The following is a 14,673-nucleotide window of genomic DNA, read 5'->3' as shown; positions in this document are numbered from 1 at the left end:
TTATCACCGTTGATGAACCACACAAACAATATTTTATCGTTTTTAAATAGCCGGCTACTTGAAATAGACCCGCGAGGAACCGCGACGTGCATGCAGTTTTCAGCAGCAGTAACGTTAATGCACATAAAACTCTTCACAAGACCGGTGAAGGACCCCCCCCACCCCCCACCTGCAATCGCTGAGCACAAAAACACACACAAGATTAGACTATCAGTTGACTATAGGCAGGACTCAACGATTCTGATTTGTAAATCCTAAATCGGGGAGAGCCCTAAAATTCTTACAACACTTTACTCCCCTTAAAACCACATTTCTTTTTCTGTACAGATTAAACTATCAAGATACACTAAGTTAATTAGGGAGCTTTAGATGTGCTGTTAAGAAGATTTTTTTTGATGTTGGACATCAAATTTTCAGCAAGAATAGTTTCCCCCCAAAAGTTTACTTCTTTTAAAACAAAAACATTTTCAGCTCAAACATGAATGCATAATATTTGAGTTTTGATGTCTTTCCAGAAGCAACGGGCAAGGATTTGTTTGCCAATCCAAAATTTTGGCATTCAGCAGTCCTTCAGGAAAACCCCAAAATTGGCAGACAAATTTAACCATCAACACTATCCTGAAACCAAAACGATATGCAGCAATAAGACATGTAGAATTTTAACACAGCTGTGTGACTGCATACATAATACATACCCCACAGCTATAGGATCACACTGTATAGCTATTTATAGGCTCATATAACCACCTTTGATTGAAAGCAACACCTTGGCCTCAGTTAAAAAGCATGAACAAACCAAGTCGAGGTAGGGGGGGGTCCAACAAAGAAGTGAAAATTAGCCACATTCAACCACACAGTAATGCAATGTCTGCATTCATCATGATATATTTTTGGGATCTAACAGCACAGACATACCAAACGGTGGAATATTCATATAGCTATCATAATGAAGGAAGTGTCCCCTTTTAGGTTTTGGCAAAACTCGCAGTATGCCACAGGATTTGTTCCGTTCTGGATTAGGTAAAGTATGAGCACTGCTGTGGTTTGGAAGGCCTCCCTTAACCTAATGCCCTTGTCTGTCTACCTCCCTGGCTGTAAGCTAATATCTCCTCTATTTAAATATTTGAATACTGAAGCGTAGTCACAAGTACACAAGTACAGTGTACAATTATGGCTAGTTTGTTTGTGTAGTAAAGTCTAAAACCTGGTGATGTAGTCTCTTAGGAATCTTAGATTGTAGAAAGACAATTAGTTGTAGTCCGGCAGCAGAAATAGAGCTCCTGTTCAGACAATCAGCTCATGTGGAGGTTTTTCCCACAAAAAAGAGAAGAGATTGAATGGAGACAAGAAAGAGGTTTCAGGGCCACCATAGATCCTTTCAGCTACAGCTCTTTATCTGTCTTTTGCAACACTCCCTTGTCTTTTCTTCTCACACTCCCTCCCGCTTTTCAACCATTTTGTACTCCTAGAAACCAAAGTTAGAGTCAGGCAGCTTGGTTTGTGTTTGGTTTTCATGATTTGTTTTCTATCTTTGGTACTAACAACTCCTCTCTTAGTGCAGAATGATCTTGTTAGTCAATTGGGGCATTTGGTTTCAAGGACTCAGATCCCCCAAAAATACACCGTGGAGGCTGTCGGGTGAGAGAATCCCATTTAGCTCAGATTAAAAAATATTTCATTAAAGATGCATCTCTGCTTTGTGTGTAACACCAGCCTGCTCCTCAGACCAACTTAACTCACCCTTCCTGACCTCTTAAACCTTGGGATGGATCTCAAACTTCAATCCTCTGTACAGGATTCATTGCATCTTTTCAGCTTACCTCCTTTTAAAACAAGCTGTGATTTGCAGTTTGCCCTGAGATAGAATAAAAGAATAACACAGGATGCAAGGGATCAGATGAGGAAGTGTTTTGAGAGTCATCTCAAGTGATTTTTCTCCTTCTGTCTGAATGACTCTCTCTTATATGTGGCTCTGTGCAGATGAGTTTAGTCCATACATGGGCAGGAGGGTGTCCAGCTCTCTGTCTCTGACCAATGGATCAGCATCTCCCAGAGAAGAACCCTCCGGATCTCAGTCTGCACCTCAGAGGAAGAGGCTCCTGAAGGCTCCCAGCCTCGCCGAGCTGGACAGCTCTGACTCTGATGTCAGTATGAGTTTGTGTGTTTGTGCGCTTGTATGTTTGGCATGGATGTTTAGAAATGACACCTGGCATGTGCCGAGCAAATATTAATTGAAGTGTTTTTATATTCCGTTCATTAAGGATGAGATCGTTGGCCGCAAATCAGCCAGCAGCTCCAGCGTAGCTACATCTGTGATGGATGATACATCCCCAGAGTCTGTGCTTGGGAAGAAAAGTGAGTCAGGAATCACTTCTACACCCCTGTCACAGCCCACTCGCCTCCTCAACTAAATTGTGATTGATGAGTTTCAATCTTACAGCCTTGTCTGCCACTTTCTTTTATTGTTGCTGTTTATAATCAGATGTTCTGAAGCCCTGAATTAACCAATCAATGAAATCTTTCCGGTTAAGATGCGTCCTTCTCTCTGGTTTACCTCTCTTTCCTCTATGAACACCAGCCCCACCCATGTTTCTGCCCATCTCCTCCACACCCCAGCCGGAGAGGCGTCGGACCCCCCAGAGGAGACACTCCATCGAGAAGGAAACCCCGACCAATGTCCGACAGTTTCAGCCGCCCTCCAAACAGAGCTCCAAGTCTCTGGTGAGTCAGACATCTATACTGTATATCCCCAGCAGATAAAATGTATCATGAAAAAATACATAAGCCACATAAAAAGGGCCGTGAAAGTATTTATTTTGGTTTCATTATTTTACAACTGTAAGAGCAGTAACAATTAACAAACAACAAAAAGTACAACAGCATTTGAGCATATTACTGTGGACTCTCTCCTATCTATCCTGTCCAGTAACTTAATGAGGAAAATGGAGAATGGGGGAGGGAAAGCAATCGTTTAGATCGTTACAGAGAAGCAATTGAGAAGCGATTGAAACTAAACACTCACTGTCATCTCTCTTATCCTTTTATTTGCGTGACATGTGTCTTACTGGATTTCTTCTATCGCATAAAACACTGTGTATGCTGCAGGAACCCTTCTCTTCCTCTGCCCCACACACACCTTCACCTTCTCTCGTTCAGGTTGGGACGATAGCTTCATATCGTCCCTGGATCCCCCTCCTCCACCTCCTCCGCCCTTCTCCCTCCACTCTCCACCCTTTGCGGAGCGCCCACCCTATCGAGGCGTTTGTGTTGGGGTTGATGAAGGCAGTTTTTGCACTGTGCAGGGGCATTTACGTCAGAGGAAGAGAGTCAGACAAGGTTTGCCAGTCTCCCTCAGTCCGTCTTGGGATAATAACCATAGCTGCCCATCCTCTCCTAATACTTGCTGCTTCTCTAGAGATCATTCACCTATAGAGCAGGCTGCTGCCATCATAGACTGAGGGCTGCTTTTTATCTGCGGTGTGATCATACAGCTTGTGAGCAATATAATTTATTTAAAAATCATTCAGTTCAATGCTTTGGATAACATTTTAACACTCAAGCACAAGTAGGTAGCTGCAGCTAAAATTCATTTAAGTCTGCTCTAGTGTTGATCAAATTATTTGTTTGTGGTACGCATTTACAATAAAATGTCTGATTTACATTTACATTTACTCATTTGGCAGACGCTTTTATCCAAAGCGACTTACATTTGTGAAACAACATACAAACATCAACAAAGCATCAAATACAGCACGAGATCTACAACTGACAATACATACTAGTAAGAGCAGCAATAAATATTAGTAAGAGCTAATAGCACATATCGCATCAATGGGGTAAATACCTAGGGAAAGACATAAGAGTTAACAAAAAAGTGCAATCAATAAAAGACAATTGTAAGGGGATAGAAGAAGAAGAGCACAGGAAGTGTATGTTAGAGGTGTTATAAGAGGAAGTGTTCTCGGAAGAGATGAGTTTTCAAGAGCTTCTTGAAGTTAGAGAGGGACGCCACTGAGTGTAGCGGCAGAGAAGGAACGTAAACTTGTATAATGGAGTTTAGGTAGATGGGTGCAAACTCAGTAGTCACTGTATATGCAAGCATTAGTGACTTGAATCTGATTCTGGAGGCCACGGGGAGCCAGTGGAGGTCAGACAGTAATGGAGTGACATGAGTCATTTTTGGGTTGATCAAAAACCAGACGCACTGCTGCGTTCTGAACCATTTGTAGGGGTTTCACTGCACAAGCTGGAAGACCTGCGAGCGAGACTTGTGTTCCTAAAACTTTTTGTAGCTACTAGACCACAAAATACGTGAAAATACCAAAATTACCCTTTTTTAAAAATTATTTCTGAAGAGGAAAACCCCCTGTTTTTTAGTTGTCTGATACTTCCTCCCTTCCTTGCCTCTGGTTTGGTCACAAAGCAGCATACTGTAGCTGTCAGGAGTCATGAGATCAGCAGCAGTTATAGTGCATTACCTTGTTCTACAGCAGTCAGTCAGTGACTCATGATGTGTGACTGTTAAAAATGCCTTCAACAGTATGCCATGACAAGCAAACAAAAACACCATTAAGATTACATTAATACTTTTTCAACCCAACATGAAGTGAACAAGTTCAGAATAATGATCAATATCACTTCAGTAAACGGAGTGTGTTTTGGCAGTTATGTTAAACCTTGACACACTTCAACCTGTTTGAAATTCATAAGTGGCAAGGTAAAACTCAAGTTAGTATGTGGATGCAGCAAAAGCTTTATTTCACAAACCATTTTGACTGGGCTCATTTGTTACATTTTGTGTCTATTTAATTAGAGCTGGACAAATAACAAATCAGACTAACTGCAACCGTGTATGTTGGCCATTAGGTAAATACGAAATAGCAGTACAGAAATGCCAAGCTGATAAAAATATTACTGTAACATTGCAGTGGGAGTTTACCTGAGTTTCCAGCATGTTGTGTCAAGATGTGTCCGTCTGTCTATAGTCGCTGTCACACTGACTTTTTTCCCGGGAGTATTGTGCCAATATGCCGGCTCGCCGCGCTGTATCAGCCGGGCTGTTGGTAGAAACAGAGCCGGAACATGTCTGTTTGTTTCCGTAATGATTGTGGGATCTCTGTATTCGGATAATGCTCGCTAGTGAGTTCGAGCCGAGCACGCGTACGAGCACACACGGTTGCAATCTTAAAACCGCACCGCTAGTGGCCACTGAAAACTACATATTGCCCCTTTAAGATAATTTTGAAAGAGTGTCGTTGTTACATAGTTTGTCCAAAGCACTAACAAGCAAAATTTTACACTGTTAAATGTCCTGTTCAGTAAACATGGTCACATTTCTCTAAAAAAAAAAAATTAAGGGCTCTTTGTCAAAATTTTGTGTGAATGTAGAAAAATTAGTATATAATATATAAGCCCATATATCATCATCCTTCTTTTAGAACTGTCCAGTATTGTTCTGGCTCTTTTATCTTATTTTAATTTTGGCTGTTTGTGATTGTGTAGATAAAAACTAAATGTTTTGAAATCTGATTTTCTATACCTCTCTGACAATGAGCTTCCACCCCTTGTGTGATGTCTTCATTTTATGTTGCATGAATTCACAACAAATGATTCAAACTGACTCCATGTTACGGTTAGTGGTGGTGTGGAGGCAGGTTGGAGGACCCAAACGCAGGACACAAGGCAGAGGAGGAACAGTCGAATGGAGTTTAATACAAACTAATGGCGAGCACACTTACAGACAGACATGAGGCTAACGAGGGAGTCAGAGAGACAGCAGGAAAACAGAGATGCAGGCAGGCACAACAGGGGGTAACAGAGAACACTTAGACAAGCAGACATGGGTGAATAACCAAGAATGCACAAGTACGGGCTAAACAGAACCAGTAAATGAACAAGGGAATACACAAGACAAAACCGGGAACACAAGACCAGGAGTAAACACAAAAGATATTAACTAATGTACAGGACTAGGAACTAACTGAACAAGACTACACAGAGAAACACAGAACCTAAAACAGACTTAAACAGGAAAGACATGAACACAAAAACCACACTCCTAACACTCCAATGTAACAATACCTTTTGCTTCGAGATGTAGTGTTGGTTTCATCAAAGCCAATGTTGGCAGGTGGTTCAGCAGGAGGGGTCAGAGGAGAAGGTGGAGGAGTCTGGTTCTGGACTGGTTGTTCCACTCGTTTAGCCTGGCTGGTTGACAAACCTTCCTGGATGGCAGTGATGGCAGGGGTCTCTATTAAAGTTTGTTTTTTCATTTCATTGCAGTAGTAAGGTGTTAACTAAGACATCAAGGCCTTATAAATGAAAACATGAGCATATAGTATATCTCCAAAATCCAGTTTAAGAAATGTTATGTACAAGGACATATTATGTTAAAAATTTGATGGTGCTTTCCTTTAAAACTAAGCCCCCAAAACATTTATTTATTACATTAAACCACTTGCTAAATTTCTCTGGAAGTGTGTGATCCACCTCCTGTCAATCACAATGCAGTCGTACCAACATATACACCAAAGCACAATGCTTCCACCTGTCACAGTCCATCAACCGAAACAAAATCAACACAATTATTGCTTTAATTTTTTACAGTTTTCCAAATGTTTGGACATCATTTGTGTCTGGATATTTACTCACATACTCACAAAAAACATATTGTCTAACACAATAAATCAGTGTACTGTACATAACTACAAAAAATATGAAATGAGAGGAGAAACGACTCAAATCACATTTGAATGGTGCTTCAAGGCAATCATTGCCCAGTTTGGGTCCCTGCACTGCTGCTGGAGTCATGTCTTCCCATCTCACCAGCTGTTTACGCATCATGAGCCCACTCTGAAGCTGCCTTTTTCTTCAGTGAACAACATTTTTAAGGACCCAAATGTAGTCTGGACCCACACAGGCTGCTCTGAGAAGTGCAGACAGATGGCTGTTTGTGGACTGAATGATAAACACTGAGTCCTGTGTTTTGGATCTGCTGTTGCCAGGGTCACTCACTGTGTGTATGTGTGTGTGTCTGTGTGTCTGTGTGTGTGTGTGTGTTGTTATAGGAGGAGTTTTGTTTCCCTGTGGAGTGTCTGTCTCTGACAGTGGAGGAGGTGATGCACATCAGACAGGTGCTGGTTAAGGCAGAGCTGGAGAAGTTCCAGCAGTACAAAGACATCTACAACGCTATGAAGAAGGGAAAGGTAACTTCTTCTTTTATGACACACATTACTTGTATCATCTACAGTGTAAAACAACAACAACAGCTGTAACATCCTTTATGAATGAGTAGGCCTGTATCTTTCCCTGACTTCCCTATGAGGAAAATAGCATGCAGATCTTTTCCAACTGAAAAGTTCCAACAGATTACATTTGGTCAAATTCTTGATGTTTACATTTGTTTCTTTTAATTCTAACATCTTCTTCATCTTTTTTTGCAGCTTTGCTTCTGTTGTCGAACTAAAAGGTTCTCCTTTTTCACCTGGTCGTACCTCTGCCAGTTTTGCAAAAAGTAAAACCTCTCACATGATTATCTTCATCTTTTGCATTTTAAATCTATTCAGAAGGAAGTGTGACTGTTTTCATTCATCACTTCCCCTGTTTTTTTCTCTCCTTTCTCCTTGCAGGCCTGTTTGTTCACAGTGCTGCAAAAAGGTAAGTCAAATAGTCTAGTCAGTTGCCTGTGCAGCACGAGATCCTGCGAGATTTGTTCTTATCAGTCAGCTGACAGGAAAGTGGGGCCATTCAAAAAGCTGAACTTTAAGTCAGTTAAAAGTATCATAGCAACCAAATTGTATTGCTGATGATATATTTCCTGTTTTGCATCATTACAATGTTTCAAGATGCTCACCGAAGTAGTAAATCCTTACATTCATAATAGCGTACAGAAATCTGAAATCTGACAGACTTATGCTCCTTCTTCCCTCTCTAACAGATGCGACTGCCGTCCAAACCTTATTCCAGCTTGCCCATCTATTCCATTGGCTCGACCAACACTCTCCCCAGGCAGAGGGTAAGTGCTATGACTGCTGTAGGACAAGGACTCTCTGTGGCTGGAGACCCGAGACCGTCAACAGTGGGAGAGTCCACGGCGCCTCCAACTTTGAAAGGAGCAACAACAGGAGCATCTAAAGGAGCTGGAAAAGCCCCAGGAGCAGCAGCCGCTGCTGCTAAATCTGAGAAATCCTCCAGCAGCCTGCAGCGTCACGGCATTCAGAAGACCATGTCCAAGTAAGAGCTATGAGCACAAATATTCAGTCTGTCAAGAGTGCATGATATGTCCTGATATAATACAGGTTCTCCTGTAGAGAGTTTGTATGATATTGGTACAGTGGCCTCTAAGACAAAAACACATATTATCTAAGAGTGAAAGTACATACATTATAAGAAATTACCTCTGAAAACACATTTGCTCATAATCACAAAATGCAGAAAATACTAAAACACAAACAAAAGACAAAAAGGCCTTCAATCATAGTGGCTGCTGCTTGGGTACAATCGGTTCCATCTATATCCAGTGTGTATCTTTGGACGATAGTGCACAGTCCTGCGACATCTAGTGGCTGAAAAGTATTGTGGCTGTAGCAAGTAAAAGACAGGAGTAAAGTCTTTATTTATTAATTTATTGTATCAACTAATTATAAGAAATGTAATACTCATAACACAACAACTTAATTAATTATGCAAATTAGCTTCCCTGCTAAATGCATGCTTGTAACGTTAAAGTTAGCAGGTTATGACATAATATTTACCGTTTATCATGCTGTCATATATGCACGATAACTCAAATTTAATGGCGATCTGTCCAACAACAGCAACAATCAAGTCAATTAAAGGTTTGATGCCTCCAAATTATTGAAAAAGAAAAACATATTTTCTTAACTACCCCTAGGGGTATATGCAGATAATTTTGGTTTTGGTATCTGCACAGCTTTTGAGATTTCCCTCTCTAAGATTGATACCTCCTCCCCAATGCAATGGTGGTGAATTCCATATCTCTCTCCAGAAACAGTGTCCTTGTTACTCTTAAAAGTATAAAAAGTACTTGTAAAAATATTAAACTATATAAAATAATAAAACAATACACAGGGTGGCAACACCTCAAAAACTGAACAAATTAAATGTAAGTAATACAGATGACTAGATGCCACTACAGGTTAGTTGAAAAATATGTTTTTCTGTAATTAGGGTGAAGCGTCCCTTGTTTATGACCACCCACATACTTGACCACGTTCCCTGGATAATTTGGACAATTAGAGTCAATCAAACTGTAATACCAATTCATGCCAAGCTGTCCTCCTGTTTCTGTTCAATGTAGGCTTTCAAAGCATGGCTCCTTAAAGTCCCATGAAGAGCTGGAGCTACCCCCGGAGCTGACGGAAGACTGGGCCACCATGGAGGTGTGTGTAGACTGCAAGAAGTTCATCACTGACATTATCGCCTCCAGCAAGCACAGCCTGTCATTGGCCACCAAAAGAGCTCGCCTAAAACGCAAGACCCAATCCTTCTACCTGTCCTCCCCTAAAGGAAGGGAGGAATACCGGCCCTCTGAACGAACAATCAAAGAGATCTAAATATCACTCTGGCTGCTTACGGCTCCAATGGCACAATTGTACATGTACACTTCAATCTGATAAAGCTGTCAGAATGGCTGATCTGAAGCTCAGTGGTGGACAGTGTGGTTTTTGTTGCTCTGTCCTGATCATTGTGTACAGCTCCTTCAGACAGCAGCATACTATAGATCTGCCAACCTTTTTTTTTACTTACCATATCATGAATGACCCTTTAATATCTGGCCACAGTGTTTGAGTAAAGAGACAAAAACTGTTGTGATGACAAATTGCTCAAAGTGGAATGACTTTCCTCCCCTCTGATGGCACAACAGCATGGTCCAACCCAACTCACATTAAGATCAATAAGCACAAGAAGGATCCATGTTTGTTTGACTTCCTCAGGCACAGGCACTGCAGAAGACACAGGGCCTGCAGAGAGATCATGTTGTAAGCTGAGAGTGTCACATTCAAGAATATATGGAATATTGAACAGTACATTTTGTATGGTTTTTAATTTAGTTGTTTTTTTTTAATGTGTGTACAGTAAATGATTGTTCGATGAAAAGTCACGCTCTGTTTTTGATTAGCAGTTTTATTTTTGCTGATGATGAGACTTTCCCACACGTTCAACTTTACTAAACATACAAGCAATTCGTTTTTTGCATCATATTTAGAAATCATCTGCATCATTATGCAGATTTAGTGCCAAATAATAACTTCTTGATCATCTACATGCCACCCAAAGAAAAAAATATCCTCTGATGTATGTATGAAGCAGTCTTGCAACATAATTATTTAACAAACTTTAAAGCCCATGAAAACATGATTTTAAATCTCACTATAACCTTCATTATGCATTAAATAAGCACAGAAGCAGTCCTGCTTCGTCAGGACTCTGTGGGCATGATTTGATCCGATTTGATTGACAGTGATGTGACAATCAAGCAATTTTAGTATTGCACTACCATAATGTAAGGGAACTTGTAAGAGACAGATTAAAAAAACGTTGTTCATAACTTCAACTTAAGAGGCTGAAATATGGGCTCAAAAAACGCTCAAAAAATGCTAGAGCCTACATTTACCATGATGCAACACCTATGCATCTTTTGTAAACCATTCCTAACTGCTAAATACCCACACCTTTCAACCTCCACGTCCCGAGTTGGTAACAAACCATACATTTGATCATCAATCGATAAAAAATATAATCAAACGTAAAATGATAATTTTCCTTCTGAGCCACAGAAGACGCTACACGAGAGTTTTCATTGTTGTCACAGGCTCAGTAATACTCATGAGTAAACTGATCTTCATGTTCTGTGAAGTACCCCTATTAACACCCCCACAATTGCTACTTGAAACAAAGCTAAATACTAATTTCTCCAGGGAAGTACATGATATCTGCCTGTTTCCAACTGAGACTCGCCCTCAAACCAGTGAGAAGAGCACATGTGAAACAGAAAATACAGAAACCTTTCATGTAAAATAACCAAGACTACTGTAACTGACAGAAAATGTGTTGCTCTCGTTGGACCACATCGCTTACAGTAAGAAGCAGATTAAAAACATGATTTTAAAGGGCCTTTAAAGCACATTTCTTAACCATACATTTATACCATATGTTCATTTGCAACTACATTTTAACTTAAACAGATTCAGGCATAGAAACATCATTACCTGCAGTATCATGTGTTGCAGGACCGCCTTTTAATAATTTACAGGAAATATCTGCATATCTTTGCATTTTTAAATATTCCTTTGCATTGATAAATATGTTGTATGTATTATCCTCCTTTGCTTATCTTTACATTAAGTACCTGAGTACCTGTGTAAAGATTAGTCATAATAAAAACACCTCATGTTAATGTTTTTGTACAGATGTAGTTGATGAGTTCACTGTACAGGCAGCAAAAAAATAGCATACTGTCTTGCTGTTCAACACACACTGTAAGTCTTAATATAATGCCTTTATGATTTCCCTCCATCTTTCAGTCTCACTGGCGGGGAGAAATACCTGACTTGTGGCCTGGATGTCCATTTGATTCTTCATCACATTCCTTGTCTTCCTCCTTAACATATTTCTGCCTTAAAAATTGCCTTTTATGATCACACACATGTTGAACAGTCATCTACTGTAACTGTACATACCTTGTTTCTGATGGTTTGTTTGTAGATCTGCTCTGTGTTGCCTCGATGGTATCTTGACAGTGGGACTGCTGTAGATCTGTGTCTCTGAGAGGGAAACTACCCAGTACAGTGTGTTCAGGGGAGGAGTGGGAAGTCCACAGAAGAAACCTCACAGTGTGACAGCATCATGCATGTACTATGGTGTAGCTTGTACCTTCAGTCTGTATTACCTTCAAGCTGTAACTCCTTGCAGAGAGTGCAACAAATGATGACTACAACAATAAAGTGTAATGCAATACCTGATCAACATATCTTCTTTGTGATGAAATAATGCAAAAACATGTTTAATCTGTGTCTTGGAATGGCTCCTAATGTCTCTCCAGGCAGGTCAGGATGGTGATAGGAAGTCTCCAATCAGGGCTGGATCCAGAATCTCACAGCCTGAGACACAGGAGTGCTCCTATAGACAATCCCAATCTAACATTATTGGAGACCCCTGCAATGACAACGGGGGTCCAAAAGGAATCTAATGGAGAAGCTGGCTGACTGTAAATGAACTGGGGAGCAATGGAGGTCTGCAGACAGTATCCAGTCCAAACTCTCATGCTTGAGACAACAAACATGAAAAACAGCCTGATGGGACCAGACTGGACACTGGAAAGAGTCTCAGAAACCGCCACGGCCTTTGTCCCGTACAATACTGAGGTGTTCGTGTGATTCCTAGAAATGAAATGCAATGTAGTATTGTAATGTAGAGAAATTTGAAAGATGTGGGCATTTACTAGACAGGGTCCAAAAAAAGATGCAATTGGTTGAGTTGCATTATGGGGCAGGTAGTATAGAATTTTTGGAGTTTGACCAAAGATTCAGAGTCCAAAGTCAGGACATCTCTGCCCTCTTACCATGATTGATGTTATTAGTTACAACTGTCTGTTGTGAAAAATATCTAACATCTAATTTTTTACCAATATAATATGTAACTGTAATATGACAGATTCTACACTAAAGTAAAATAGCAGGTAAAGTCTCACATACTGTGTCTTGTAGTTTCACATAAAGACATGTGATCTCTTGCAGGTTGTCTAGATCGCACTGGTGGCTGAACTTTTGAGGCTTCAGCAGAAAAAGCAGCTCCCATCTGAGGTGACTGCTAAAGATAGGACTGAGCTGCTGCTGAGAGTGCAGTGAGTTACTGACACACGCACACACACAGTCCAGCACTTCACCAGTCCTTACCTCTGCTCCTGTCTCACCAATCTGTCTGTAATGAGGAAGAGAGGAACGCTGAAGATGAAACTTGTGTTTTCCTTCTGTTTGAAGCAGTGATCATGGTAGAACATAGGAAGTACTAGAGCTGCCACCTTAGTGTAGAGGAGCTGGGTGGAGGGCAGCCACCTTTCCTGTTGAGGTTGGCTGCAGAGGTTTTATGGGATCATCCACCCAACGCTTCCTGAAGACCATGTGCACCTAGTTTGGTTTTCCAAAAAAAGTACCTGGAAAAGTTGTACCTGTACCTGCTTCCAGGTACTTTTTTTTGTATCACCTCTGTCGAGGTTCCAAGCGAGCTGAGGCGAAACTAAAATGTGCCGTGAAAACACGGCAGACTAGGCCTACTGATAGGCCAGAGAGAATTGTCAGTGTTCACTGCGTCATCATTGCACACGCCTGACAGAGGCCAGCCATGCATCTTCCCCCGGCTGTCAGAGAGGACAGCCAGGTCACCAAATCCACCGCGTCACCAACATCACAACCCACAGCCCACTTCACAGCCAACACAACACTGGCCTCTGATACCCAGCCAGAAAGCCCCCCCAGCCTGGAGGTCCTATACCCCGCCTCATCCCAACAGCAGAACCAAGACTACAGGAGCAGCAGCCTGTTGGATTGAACTGTGCTGCAGCGGTGAACTCTGGGGAACTCAAAGACATATTACACATGCTAAACCTGCTCTGCTCTTGCCTCATATAGCTTCATGATGGAAGAGCAGAGACCTCTTAGAGACATCACAATAATTCATAATGGCAAGCATGTTGGGTATCATTTTATTTAGTATTTCGCACATGATACACTCTAAATGTCACTCAAAGTTTAATATATTATTCATTTACCTACAATACTATTTTCCTCTTTTTACACTTTTTTTTCTTTTCGTTTGTTACTATTATTTTTTAATATCTAATTTATTATTATTATTATTATTATTTGTTTTTTAAGGTGTTTGTTTAATTTTTGAACGGATTACACTTGGAGATGAAATCGTTTACAATAACATGTTGGAACATTCAAGGTCTGAGATCATCAGTTTTTGGTTTAAAGAGCAGAAATCCAGATTTTAATAGAGAGTTAAAAGACTCTGACATCATAGTTTTACAGGAGACATGGTGCAGAGAAGATGTTTCCACTGGTCGTCCTCAAGGCTACACTGAGATTAAAATACCATCAACAAATCATCCCACAATAACCCAAGGCAGAGATTCAGGAGGCATGATTATATGGTGTAAATCAGAACTGAGCCAGTCCATCACAGTTATTAAAAAAGAAGAATCTTATATATGGTTGAAAATTAACAAACAGATGATTTGTGCGGAGCAACATGTCTACATGTGTGCCATCTATATACCTCCATCAGAATCCCCCTACTACAACCCAGATATTTTCTCTATTCTTGAGGAAGAAGTTAACCATTATAAAACCATGGGAAATGTATTACTCTGTGGGGACTTGGACACTCGAACAGGGGAAAGAGCTGACACTATGAACACCCAGGGAGACAAACACTTACCTGGAAGCACCTGCTGCCCCTTCCCTGAATGTCCTGCTAGAAAGAGCTTTGACAAGCTTACTAATACAAGCGGTATGCAGCTTTTACAGCTCTGCCATACACTGGGTCTGTACATAGTCAACAACAACAAATTAAGGCGGCAGGTGACAATTCAAAATATGAAAATATAATGGAATATAATGCAGTAATCAGCAGCTTAATACTATTTTG

General features: G+C 40.7%; 1 protein-coding gene across 6 annotated transcripts in view; it reads left to right on the top strand.

Moving 5' to 3' along the window:
- Positions 1-11,984, top strand: part of LOC123968331 (protein spire homolog 1-like) — a 44,250-nt gene extending 32,266 nt beyond the window's left edge. For 4 of the 6 annotated variants that reach the window (XM_046045025.1, XM_046045026.1, XM_046045031.1 and 1 more), the window contains 9 exons: positions 1,981-2,144; positions 2,262-2,355; positions 2,579-2,721; positions 3,157-3,336; positions 7,068-7,205; positions 7,443-7,513; positions 7,629-7,656; positions 7,937-8,232; positions 9,320-11,984. In XM_046045025.1, the coding sequence (XP_045900981.1) occupies positions 1,981-2,144; positions 2,262-2,355; positions 2,579-2,721; positions 3,157-3,336; positions 7,068-7,205; positions 7,443-7,513; positions 7,629-7,656; positions 7,937-8,232; positions 9,320-9,575 (1,370 nt within the window). In that variant the 3' untranslated portion in view covers positions 9,576-11,984. The remainder of the gene's footprint in view (positions 1-1,980; positions 2,145-2,261; positions 2,356-2,578; positions 2,722-3,156; positions 3,337-7,067; positions 7,206-7,442; positions 7,514-7,628; positions 7,657-7,936; positions 8,233-9,319) is intronic. The other 2 variants (XM_046045027.1, XM_046045029.1) reach the window with 1 other exon arrangement.
- The last annotated feature ends 2,689 nt before the right edge of the window (positions 11,985-14,673 follow it).

Source organism: Micropterus dolomieu, linkage group LG03 (assembly GCF_021292245.1).
Source record: "Micropterus dolomieu isolate WLL.071019.BEF.003 ecotype Adirondacks linkage group LG03, ASM2129224v1, whole genome shotgun sequence".
In the NCBI taxonomy this organism is placed as follows: domain Eukaryota; kingdom Metazoa; phylum Chordata; class Actinopteri; order Centrarchiformes; family Centrarchidae; genus Micropterus; species Micropterus dolomieu.
This window is presented reverse-complemented; position numbering and strand designations above follow the sequence as displayed.